At 42.2% G+C, this 13166-nt stretch overlaps 1 protein-coding gene across 1 annotated transcript in view; it reads right to left on the bottom strand.

The window, feature by feature from the left end:
* Positions 1 to 8774, bottom strand: part of LOC122814240 (cytochrome P450 4B1-like) — a 535277-nt gene extending 526503 nt beyond the window's left edge. Inside the window, exons 1-2 of the mRNA XM_044086838.1 lie at positions 8652 to 8774; positions 7402 to 7777 (exon numbers count right to left, since the gene is read on the bottom strand). Coding sequence (XP_043942773.1) covers positions 7402 to 7777; positions 8652 to 8774 — 499 coding nt within the window. The remainder of the gene's footprint in view (positions 1 to 7401; positions 7778 to 8651) is intronic.
* Positions 8775 to 13166: the final 4392 nt, after the last annotated feature.

The following is a 13166-nucleotide window of genomic DNA, read 5'->3' as shown; positions in this document are numbered from 1 at the left end:
ACTGTAATACCCGAGGCAAATTCAGTTTTCTAGGGTCCTGGCCTTTTTTCTCATTCCAAGAGCAAAACCGTTTCCATTTTGCGGAGTAAGCCTTTCTAGTAGATGGCCTTCTGGCCTCCAGAATGACATCCTGCACCTCTTTGGGGAGTAGGGTCTGTTGTGGTGTTAAGGAATTTTCCATGCAGCGAGATTGAGTGTTTTCAGCTGACTGTGAAGAGTTTTGTAGCTGTGCTGAGTCAGCAGAATAGGCTTTAGAGGTAGGGGCCAGGGAGGAGTATGTGTTAGGCTCCTCAGGAGAGGGTACCAGTGTTGTCTTGGCCAGTTTGGAGCAATCAGTATCATCTTCGGTCTGTCAGCTCTTGCTTTCAAGAGCACCTTGGGCAGAAGAGGCAGAGGTGGGAAAGCGTAAACTGTCCATGCTATCCAACTGAATGAAAGGGCGTCCACTCTCCAGGCCTTTGGATGAAAGGTCCTTGAACAAAACTGTGGGAGGCGAAGAGATCTATGTCTGGCCTCCCCCATGCTTGGATTATCTTTGTAAACACTTGAGGATTCAACTTCCATTCGTGTGGATCTGTCATATTTCTGCTTAGATTATCTGCCAGCGTGTTTTCCAAACCTGGCAAGTACTGTGCTTGAAGTTCGATTTGCCATTCCAGAGCCAAGTTCCAAAGTGTCATGGCTAGTCTGCACAGAGGGTATGAATGTGTTCCTCCTTGTTTGTTTATATACTACATTACTGTGGTGTTGTCTGTTCTTATCAATAATTGTCCTGGATGCAGGAGGTCCTTGAAAGCTGTAATTGCATTTATCACTGCTAGCATTTCTTTTTGATTGATGTGAAGGTGCTTTTCCTTTTGGGACCATTTGCCCTGAATGCACCTGTCTGTCATGTGCGCCCCCCAGGCATAATCTGAGGCGTCTGTTGTGATGACTTGATTTGCTTGAGGCTTGCAGAATGGGAGACCTGTGTTTGTTTGACATGCTTGGGCCCACCATAGAAATTCCTTTTGCAAACATGGAATTATTGGTATTATTGTTTCCAAACTGTGGCTGTGTTGAGGCCATAGTTTTTTTAGGTACCATTGAAGTTTCCTCATATGCAGCTTTGCACATGGGATTAAAAGAATGCAAGATGCCATGAAGCCCAGAGCCTGCAGGATTTTCCTTGCAGTAAGCCTGGTACAATTTGCTAGTATTTTGAAGTACTGAGTTAGTTGCCCCTGTTTTTCTGGCGTAAGATAGGCCATCTGGGTGTTTGTGTCCAAGTTGGCACCCAGGAAAGTTATTTTCTGAGATGGTGTTAGCCTGGATTTCTCTTTGTTGATTGTGTATCCCAGAGAATTCAGTAACCATGTTGCATAAGACAGATGTTCCAGAAGTATGTGCTTGCTGTCCGCTTGGATCAGGCAGTCATCCAAATAAGGGTAAATTTGTATCCCTTGAAGTCTGCAGTAGGCAATTACTGATGCCAGGCATTTTGTGAATACTCTGGGCGCAGCAGATAAGCCAAAGGGCAATGCAGAGAATTGATAGTGGATTGAACCTGCAAGAAATCTGAGGTATCTTCTGCAGCTTTGTCTGATTGGGACATGCAGGTATGCCTCCTTGAGGTCCAATGTTACCAGCCAAAACTCCTTGCCCAGCATGGGAAGAAGCTGCTGTAATGTGAGCATCTTGAATTTTGGCACGAGTAAGAATGTGTTTAGGATGGATAAGTCCAAAATGGGTCTCCAGTCGGTTCCTTTCCTTGGTACCAGAAATAGCCTGGAATAAAAACCTTGACCTTGTTCGTGAGTAGGTACCTCTTGAATAGCTTTCATGTCTATGAGCTTTGAAATTTGTAGTTGTGCCTCTGCCCTTTGATTGTGTGGCAGGTTTGGCATGCCTCTCATTTTTGGGAGAGTGTAAAAATGAAATCTGTAGCCTCTGTTTATAACGTCCAGGATCCATTTGTCTGTCGTGACAATATGCCAATTTCTTGTAAATAATGCCAGCTTTCCTCCCAAGGGTGCTGCCAGCTGAGACTCGCTTGGCATGGAAAGGAGGAAGTCATTGGGTTTGTTTCCTGTATTGTTGTACACTGTCTTCGCCCCCTCTGGGTGCTGGAGTTTGCCATTGCCTGCCTCTATATGACCCTTGTGATTGTCCTCTGCCCCTTGTGCGCCTGTATCTACCTCTTTGGGGCTTGTCCGTGGCTGGAAAGGACCAGTTTTTAGAAGGCCAATTTCTGCTAAAACGTGGTGGTAGAACCTGTAGAAAAGCTTTGACAGTTTGCATAGATTTGGCTTTTTCTTCCATTTTCCGTAGTATCTCCTCAGCATTAGTACCAAATAGCACATCCTTTTGTAAAGGAGCATCTAGTAGTTTAGCTTTCACATGATCAGGCAAGATTTGTTCCCTAGGCCAGGCATGTCTACGAATGACTGATCCTGTAACAGCAGCTCTATTTGAGGCCTCTAGGGCATCATAGCCACATTGTAAGGTGCGTTTACTCACTTGTTCTGCACTATGCATCATATCCTGCAACTCCTTCAAATCTGGTTGTTCAGGTTGAGACATTTTATTTCTTAATTGTGATAACAGAAACTGCTGATATTTAAGCATATGAAACTGACAATTTAAGGCCCTCATGGTTAGGGTGGCCGAGGTATATACCTTTTTTCCCCACCTTTCTAAGGATCTTGACTCTCTTTCGGAAGGTAGTGGATTCTTAGCAGTAGAGGCCTTCATTCCCTTGGGGCCTTGAGAAATGGTTTCAGGGTCAGCATTATGGCTTTTGTAAAGAAATTGGTGAGAGTTAGGAACTCTGTAGTACCTAACAGGCTTGACTGGGGCAGGAGGCAAGGAATCAGGATTAAGGCAAGCCTCCGAATAAACATCATCAAGTACATCCAAGACAGGAGGTTTCGCCAGAGGTCTGTGTTGAGGTAACAAAAGAAATTCCCTAAGTCTTTTCTTGGAATCAGAAAAGTCTTGGCTTTCCCAATGGAAGTGTCCCCTCAAGGTGTGCAAGGTTTCCCCAAAAGAAAAATCCTCAGGAGGAGATACAGAAAGAATGGACTGCTCTGCATCAGAATCTTCAAAAGGGGAGTAAGAGTGTTCCTCTACATCAGAATGTTCTGAAAAAATGGAGCCCTGATCAGAAGAGGGAGACTCTTCCTCCACTCTGGGTCTCTTGTCTGGAGGGAGTTGGGAACCCCTGATAAGAATAATTAAATCCTCAGCCATTTTAAGCATCTGCTTTTTAGGCATGGGGCCTGGAGATGGGCCCTGTGCAACAGGCCTCTTGGGATGCCTGGCTGATTTGGATTTAGTAAAGGCCTTAATGGAAAAGGAAGATGAGGGTCTAAAGACACCATGGGTGGAAGTAGACCTGTCCACATTAGGAGGCTCAATGCTCACAGTGGCTTCGGTGGTTGTAGTCTGGGTATGGGCCGAGGAACCTGCGGTCTCGGTTACAGAAGACACCACCAAAGAAGTGTCGTCGGTAGTCAGGGATTGCATAGGCGTCTCGCTGAGAACCGGACCACGTGTAGCCGGTTTTGGCGTGGTGTCGGTGGGGACCGCGGGCCTCGCGTGTCGGTCCTTGTCCTTGCGTTTTTTGGACAAAACGGTAGTCGGAGTCTACGACAACATTTTATAATCAAAGGCTTTACCAAAAAAGTGTTGGGCGAACTCCGCCCGACACTTAATAGTGCGTTTATTGAAAGTAGCGCAAAAGCGACAGCCCAAGACATCGTGGTCTGGGCCTAAACAAGGTATGCAGAGGGAATGGAAATCCTTATGCGGTATTTGCTTCCCACAAGAAATATAATTGTTAACTTTTTCTGACATCGGTCTGAGGCAAGAAAAGTTTCCCCAACGGGGTACTTAGCTTTAATGAAGACTTCGGTTTCCAATTTTCAGAATTCAGGAGCTGGCCGACTGGCACTTGCGAACTGCTTCTGCTTCGGGCACCGCGCGGCAAAAAAGACTGAAGAAAATGGCGTCGGCTGTGTCTTATATACCCCTGCTTCACTGACGTCAGGAAAGAAAGCGACAGCAACCGACGCCGGACCTAGACTTTGGAATTCGGCCGACCGAGGACCCGCCTGACGGCAGAGAACCCATCTGTGATTACTGCAGCTGTATGCGCAATGAACATCACATACTATGACTTACAAGTAAGTTGCTCAACACTGGCAATGTTACTAATCAATATTATACTATTTTGTCTTCTCTTTATCCTTGCCCACCTAACCACATACCATAAATCAGCAATACTTTTTCCAAACTCACATACTAATACTGGCCCACACAAACAAGCTGCACCATGTCCCTACTGAAACCTAGTTTCAATAACAGATAATGAAATGATACCACCTGGCTAAAACATAAGACTGGACAGAAATAATAAATGGGATGGTGGTATTGCTATTCTCTATAAAAACTTTCTAAATGTAACTTTACTCAGATAAAATGTTCTAACATTTAACAATGCTGTCACCACTAAACATCAACAATAGAAAAACAATATATATCTCAGAAATTTATATCCCACCAGGCAAAATATCAAGACTACTGAAAAATCTCCTTCACTGGATATCTCACCATACCCACTATAAAACCATTATCTCAGAAAACATAAACATTGACTGGCAACTTAGAAATACAAAAGTAATAAACCTATATGGATTTACACAACTAATTACCTCTACCACTGGATAAAAAAAAAATACATCAATAGGGAATCAACCTTAGACTGGATATAATCAAAGCTAATAGAATACTGACAGCTGGATGTTTACAAGACACCATAAATGATCATCTGCCAACATATGCAACCAGAAGTTAGACAAAGCATGAAAAACAAATTATATATAACTAGGTATGAAATCTTAAATTTAACAGAGAGACATTCATCAGTGCACTATCACAACAGAATTGAAATATATTAAAAACATGCACCTGTATAATACAGTCACTCACTTTAATGAAACTTCCTTAAAATATCCTTAATGACCAAGACCCGGTATGTCAGAAAAGAGCAAAATCTAATCCAGCTCCATGGTTAACTAAGAAACTAGGAAACTAATGACACAAAGAGGCAAAGCCTGGAAAGAATGGCACAAATACAGACAAATAGTACTTTCCAGCTATTTAGTCAACTAAAAAATCTTGCAAACTCTCAAAATCAAACATGATATGCAAAACTACTACAAAACTCTCCAACTCAGATGCTAAAGTAACTGAACGCTATTCTGGTCTTCCTTAAAAAGACTAATGCACCCCAATAAAACGAATACCCCACCTTACACAAGTTACTGAAGTGGCATTTCAATGCAGTTAAATTAGTTGTTCATCCAGACAATTCTGTCTCTAACCAGTAAAGATCCTGTAACCCCCCGCTCTCTCCCATCACCTTATCCAGACCACCCCAATCCATTGAACTTCACTCTTATCTACCTCTGCCATACGTAAGTACAAGTTAAATCTACTACCCTAGCTAACAAAAGTCCATCTGGTCATCTAAAATGTCTGCTGATGCTATTGCTTTCAAACAAAACGAAAACAGGACCAGCATACAAGGCACCTTGAAAATAAATTTATTGATTGAGGTTCTTGAAAAACAGACTGGTTTCGGCAAATATTTAACAAAGCCTTCTTCAGTGTTTAAAAAAACAACAAAAAGAACCTGTATTTAAATACTCAAGTGAGTCATGTGCTTAATTACATATGCTCATTCAGACCTGGCTTAAAGAGCCCACCAAGTTTAATGATCCATTTTTTCTCCACTGAATTTAATAAATTATGCCAACCTGATTTGTTATGCCTGGATCTTCTAATTTTATCAATAATAGTAAAACTAAAAATAGCCTTTGGATGTACCAAAGAATGTTTATATAAAGCATTGGTGTCTCTCTTGTGTCTGATATCACTAAAGTTTTCAGAGATTCGAAGCTTCAAGGGTCTGGAGGTTTGGCCAATATAGAATGCAGGACATGTGCATTTGGCCAAATAAATGACCCAATCTGAGGAACAGTTAGCAAAAAATGTTATATTGAATACTTGAGGGGTGTTTTGACTGATGAAACTGATGGTTTTGAGTATGATGTTACAATAGATACAGTGTCCACAAGGGAAGCAACCAATTAATGGATCCCCTGATAATGTGGTCTGAATACTTATGGTACCTTTCTTCTCAAGATGTTTAAAGTGATTAAAAAAGGCAGACAGATTTTTGCCTTTCCGAAAGGAAAACGAACATCTGTCTCCAAGAATGTCCTGAAGTCTAGGTTCACATGTTAATATGTTCCAATTATGTTGAACAATTTGCATCAATATGTTGGTATTCCGACCATATGTGGTGATAAATCTAGGTGTTACTGAAGGTGATTTGTGTCTAGTTTTGTAATGAAGCAATTCAGTGCATTCCATCTGGTCAACTGTGTGTTTGGTATGTAATAGTTGACCCATTTTATACCCACGGTCATGGAATCGATGTACTAAATCATCTCTGAAGTGTCTATAAGTGTGCTGATCAGAACAAATGCGTTTAATGCACATGAACTGTGATTTGGGAATGTTTTTCCAGATGTGAGGAGGATGAAAGCTGGTTGCATGGAGAAGTGAATTATTTTGGGGGAGTTTACGATGAATTTCTGTAGTCAGTGTATGATCAGATGCACGGCAAACCAATACATCTAAGAAGATAATTTTATCTCTATCATAGCTGACAGAAAATTCAATCCCCCATTTATTTTCGTTCAAATAAGAAACAAATTCCGAAAGGTATTCTTTATTCGCTCTCCATACCAACCAGCAGTCATCCAAATATCTGCGCTAAATATCCATTTCAACCATGTAAATGTTATGAGAGTTGTCGTAAATAACCTGTTCTTCAAAGTATGCCATGAACAAATCGGCATATATGGGTGCAAAAGATGCACCCATAGCTGTCCCCTTGGTTTGTAAATAGCATTTGTCTTTGTAAAAAAACACATTTTTGATCAAAACATGTTCTGTTAAACACAACAAAAGGGTGTTGAAACCTGGCTTGTATATTTCAGTTTTGTTGAGCCAGTATTCCAACGCCTCTAGGCCAGCCCAATGTGGTATGTTGGTATATAATGATTTTACATCCAATGTGCAAAGTAACCAGTCGGGCTCAAGCTGTGTATCAGAGATAATCTGTAAAATTCGTGGTATCTTGAATTCTAGAATGGACACATTGTAAAAGGGGCTTAAGAAATTTGGTAAGGAATAGAGATAATGGTTCTGTTAATGAATTTCTGCCTGAAACAATGGGTCTGCCGGGTGGGTGTTGAAGGTCCTTGTGTATTTTAGGTAGGAAATAAATGTATTGTGGACAAGGGTTGGCAATGGTGAGTTGATGCTGTGTGTTTTGAGTGATGATACCTTCTGCAACAGCTAAACGAAGGAAAGAATCAATCTGTTCCTTGAATACTGGTGTTGGATCGATGGTGAGTTCCGAGTAATAGTGTGCGTTGGATAATTGGTTCAGTGCTTCATGATCATATTGTAATGTATCCTGAATCAATATAGAACCACCTTTGTCAGCACCAATTATAACTAGATTGTGATTGTTTGCCAATGTGTTGATATTTTCCATGCAAATTTTGGATACATTATTAGGTAATGGTGGAATTGGTCTAAATTGAAAATGTAGATTTTTGATAATGGCTTGTTGAAACATGTAAACTTGGTGATTCATGGGTGGCATGAACGAAGACCTATTGTATTTAAATTCATCACATATCTTTGGTTCTTGTTCCTGGAAGAATAGTTTAAGGTTAAGATTTCTACAAAATGAACAAAACTTTCTTCAGAAACAAAAAAAACAGGGATGAATGATAATCCTTTATTAAGAATGTCAATTTCAGAGGAGGAGAGGACATGTGATGAAATATTAGTAATGTTTACAGTGGTTGTTTGGTCACAAACATCTCTAATAGCATTTCCATGTTGTCCACATCTTTTATGTTTCCTGCCCCCCCTCCTCCTATGTGTAAATCCTGTGAGGTGACAGAATTTTTTCTCTTTGATACTGGTGAGCCTGTGGCACCCCCTGAATCAGTATCAAGACATGAGGATGAATATTCATCAGCTGAAGTGTCAGTATAGTTATATGTGCCTTTCTTAAGGATAGATTTAGTCCGTTTCCTCTTGGGATAGGTACGATTCGAAGGAGAAAATCGTACAGGTTTGTTTTTGTTTGTAAAATTGAAGGGATCCCCTCTAGTATAATCATCTAAATACCTTTGGAACTTTTTCTTTTTCTTATCCTTAAGCTGTGATTCCAATGTCATAAGTTCCTTGCTTATGTTCTTGATACTATTTGTATATATGGTCTGACCCTCAAATTGCTTGGCCTTATCACTAAAAGAAGAAATGGATTTAATTTCTTGTTCAATGACTCTATTATGGAAATTTGCTAGTACTTCAACAAATTTCAGGGTTGTCTCTTGTTGAATTTCATTCCATTGTTTCAATAGAAGATCATCAGGGGAATTAACCAATGGCTGGGTAAGTACTCGTAACCCTCATGGAGTGATGCCTTTGAGTAAATATGCACGAAAAAGTTTGTAATGCCAAACATTATTTCTCAAAGATCTCATATGTTTGTTAAGATTTGAAAAAATGTTTACACAATTTTCATCAAGGCCTGTGTTGCCAAGGTCATCCAACTTTTCACCAAGGGGACCAATTCCAAAAACAGAAAGATCGTCTCTGTCAGAAGACAGCCCATTTATTAAATTATGCAATTCCATGTTTAAATATATTAATAAAGACCGCTGTCCAAAATAATACCAAAGTTAAATAGATCTGAGCCGGTTCAGCATAGGATCATTAAGCAGCAGACCAATATAATATTATAGCTGACATAAGTAAATGTGAAACTATTCCCAAAGGGACTATTCACCTGGATTGGGTCTATTGCCGGTCCTGTCTGAACCAATAAGCCTTAGGTCCGAAGCATCATATGGCTCACTCGCAGAGGTTGTACTATTTGATGCTATTGCTTTCCCAATTTCCATATTAATAAACAGGTCCATATCAGAAAATCATTTTCCTACAATTTGGATATACTCCTACATTATACCACTATACAAAGGTGGTACATAAACAGATTTTAACACCTACAGACCCAGTCATCCTCTCCTCACTAAGATCTTGGAAGAATGCATCCATACACATCTCATATATTACCTTAACAATCTACTCTCCACAGCACAAGGCTTTAGAATCCAATATGCTATAACCACAGCTCCACTAAATTTCACAAACACCATAAATCAGTATAGGAACAATGGAAATCTAGTGTCCACTATGTTCCTTGATCAAGCCGAAACATTTGACACAGTACTGCATCAGCAACTAATCTCTGAACTAGTATCCATCAGTCTCTCCAAACTGTCCATTACATGGTTCCTCAGTTATCTGTCCAAAAGAAAGCAAGCAGTCAAATGGCAAAATGACTATTTCACTTTTCTACCAGTTACCATAGAGATACTACAAGATTCAATTCTTGGACCTCTTCTCTTCAACATCTTTATAAAAAAAACTACATACTGCCATACAACAAACTAGTACAGTTCAATATGCCAACACGTACACTGTAATCTGTGCAGCCCCAAATCTATGCAAACTCCCAAGAAATTATCCAAAAAAGACGTTATCCCCGGGATTCATGACACTTGGGCCAGGCACAGGCGTAGCGTAGGTGGTATAATGCCAAATATGGCCGCCGAGCGATTCAGGTACGAACCAATTCCACGTGCACTACCAGCGTACGCCAGATCTGCGCAGCCCTCGGCTTAGGTATGGTAATCACCCCATGTGCAGTACAGCACCATGCAAATGAAGGTACATAGCAATTCATGAAGTGGTGCAGGCGTAGCATAAGCCCACAGAAATGTAAACCAAAAAAAAATGGTTTACATTTTTCCAAACAGAACATTGGAGCTATGAAAGCAGACCAGACTCATGTAACATATGCCAATAGCTAAATATACAGCCAATGGCATAAGAAAAGATGCACACCACCTAAAAAACAACATTTAATGTCATGTCCACAGTAACGCAAAGTACAACCGCAGGGCATGTGTGCGCAAATGGGAACACAAAGAAAATATATACAAATGTCATAAAATCGCAATGTAATACAAATCATGATTTCACCATAATACTCAATGGTATGCATGGTACACCACAACCAAGCTGCAAGAGTTGCTAAGGGTCTGTGACAGTGTTCGGCGCGGTAACTAGGAATTAGTAGTCAATGCCATGCAAATGAGGCAAGTAATAGTGAATCGCAAACGTCCCGCCGGACTAAGGATTTACCATATGGCACAGCGCTACAACACAGAGGAGTAGTTTTGAGGTATACATGATATCAGCAGTGGGGTGTGCCACCGTAGCTGTAAGCACATTGGAGCAATGCAAATCCGGCCTGCCCATTGCTAAGCAAAGCCGCAGGATAGGGGTGGGGATGTAGGCATAGCATTGTTTAGCTGAGAGCACATATGGTGCCCGAATGTGCATGTGCACGGGGATGAAAACGTGCAGGAAACCCGGTAAGCGGATGCACACCATAGCTCAAACAGGAAGGTTAGGGGAAGAAAATAAGGAAATGCCGCAGTAGGGTAATTGGAGTACAACTGAACAATTAACACCTATTAACTCACAGTGGGCAATCGATGGCAGCTGACAAGTCTGCTTGCAGAAACTGCAAAACAGGATAGGGGAGGTGTCGGATTGCAAAGAAAAGAGAACTGTCATAGCAGAGCAAATCAAACCTGCAGTAGAACGGCCATAGAAAACATTTCACAAGATAAGCCAGGTTTTGGAAAGTACAAATGAAAGCAGGCTGCTGGATGCATGCCAGAAAATGGGAGGTGAAACATTAAGAAATGTAAAGGGAAGGGCAAGAGGTAATCCACGGCAGCCAAATGTAATTCAACACCAAAGGAACCACAATAGCAGTACCTGTGGTAAAACACATAAGATACCCTGTAACTACGATCGTACATACACACCCTATGACATCATCAGTGTTCACAGCACAATAGTATAAAGTGTGAAGACACCTCACACACACCTGTGTATCCCCAAACACTGCACCTTCGGTGTAAACAGATGGGGAACTTTTACAATGTTCATGTTGGGAGCTGTCATAGCTGTGATTCATCACCATGTGTTAAAGACTGAAGGTGTTGTGGAGGATGATGCTGACAACCACCGCCCCCGGCGGAGGAGAAGAGTGTTCAGACCAAGGGTAACTTACCAGGGGCTACATGATCTGGAGATAGTAGAGCATTACAGGGTGGACAGGGACATCCTACAGCAAATAGTTGAGCTGTGCCGGCCACGCCTGAGATCCAAAAACAACAGAGGGGAACCCATCCCAGTGGGCATGAAGGTATGTGTAAGCTTGCGAATACTAGCCACAGGTACCTTTCAAAGGCCAACTGCAGATGTAATGGGGATCTCACAGGCATCAGCATCCAGGGTACTACACCAGTTCCTGGATGCCATGTTACCACATGCTAATGAGCATATAAACTTCCCCCGAACTCAGGAGGAGTTGGCCAGCAATATGCGTCACTTCCACCATGTGGCACACTACCCGGAGGTACTGGGTGCGATAAACTGCACGCACATACATATCAAGTCACCACCCGGTGAGCATGGTAGGCACTACATAAACCGCAAGAGATGCCACTCCATCAACTGCCAGGTCATGTGCAATGCCCATGCTGGCAGCCCTGGAAGCTACCATGACTCCCACATCTGGCATGCCTCACAGCTGTATCAGGTATTTGTCAGGGGGGACATCCCACATGGCCACCTTGTGGGGGATGCTGGCTATGCACTGGAGCCATGGATGATGATTCCCATCAGAAATGCACACACACCCATGCAAGAACGCCATAATGAGGCACAGGCACAAACCAGAATCATCATAGAGCATGTGTTCAGGATGCTGAAATCACGGTTCCGTTGCTTGGACATATCAGGTGGAGCCTTGCAGTACTGTCCAGGCACGTGTGCCCACATCTTCATAGTATGTGCCATGCTACATAATATGATCCTGCGGAAACAGCTGCAGCAGGGACATAATGGTGAAGGCCCTCACAGCCCACCACAATAGCCAAGGCCATCACAGGCACAGAGGGATTCAGGCCACGAACACCCTGTGCCAGCCCCAGTAGGCAGACGGAGGCATGCCCAATATGCCTACGCCTTGGCAAAGAGGGAACGCATAGCACATACTGTGACAGTGTAGGCCCCTACGGACTGACACACCCCTCCACCTGCACACACAGTAAAATGGATGGCACACACACACGACCACCTGTAAACTGTAATGTATAGGTGGCCTACTGTGTGAATCCTACATAGGCAGCCCACAACCATTGCACACACAACAGCTACTGGAACAAGGAATGTCAACACCTGAACAGTACACGCACCTATCAGCATATGTTGATACTGTATGTATATGTTCCTAGGTACATCGGTAGGTACATGCCCGATTGTCAGAGGCCATTCATCAATCAAGGCAAACAGTGTCTGCTGTCGCCACCACATCGAGTAAACAACTGTCCCTCAGTGGAGCAGAGCCAATTGCGGAATCCATGTGTGTAATCACTGTTCCCCACACACTCCATGGATTCCCCGGTGTGTTAATGAGGGCTCCTATATAATGTAATCATGGATGTAGTGGCAAAGCATGCTCCACCTATGGTTGTGTGAAAGTGTAGCACATTATAGTGTGTGGCTCACTGTGACATACATTCCCAATGCTGGAGCACATCCATTAAACATCATTTGGACATACCATTAATAAGTCTCATCCATATGTAAACTAACTGAGTTACCCATTTGATTGCAGTATGGAGTAACAGCCATAGTACAGTCCACAAACAAAATGCCATAACACGTGTACAAATCCCAGATGCCCAAGCGGTAAATGTACTGACTGTCGTGCATGTTCCCGGTTCCACATCCTACAAGGGACGTTACATAACCCCAAAGGCATGAATTAATGGATGTTGGATGCAGGTCATCAGATCAGGTTTAGCACATGTTGGCGGTGATTATGCGCGTCTAGAACGTCGGTATGATGGCGTCTATTTAAACATGACTTATAGGAAAAT

The sequence above is a fragment of the Protopterus annectens genome, chromosome 10.part0, assembly GCF_019279795.1.
Source record: "Protopterus annectens isolate FY-2018-M chromosome 10.part0, PAN1.0, whole genome shotgun sequence".
NCBI lineage: Eukaryota > Metazoa > Chordata > Ceratodontiformes > Protopteridae > Protopterus > Protopterus annectens.
The sequence above is the reverse complement of the archived record's forward strand: the minus strand, read 5'-3'. Positions and strand labels throughout refer to the sequence as shown.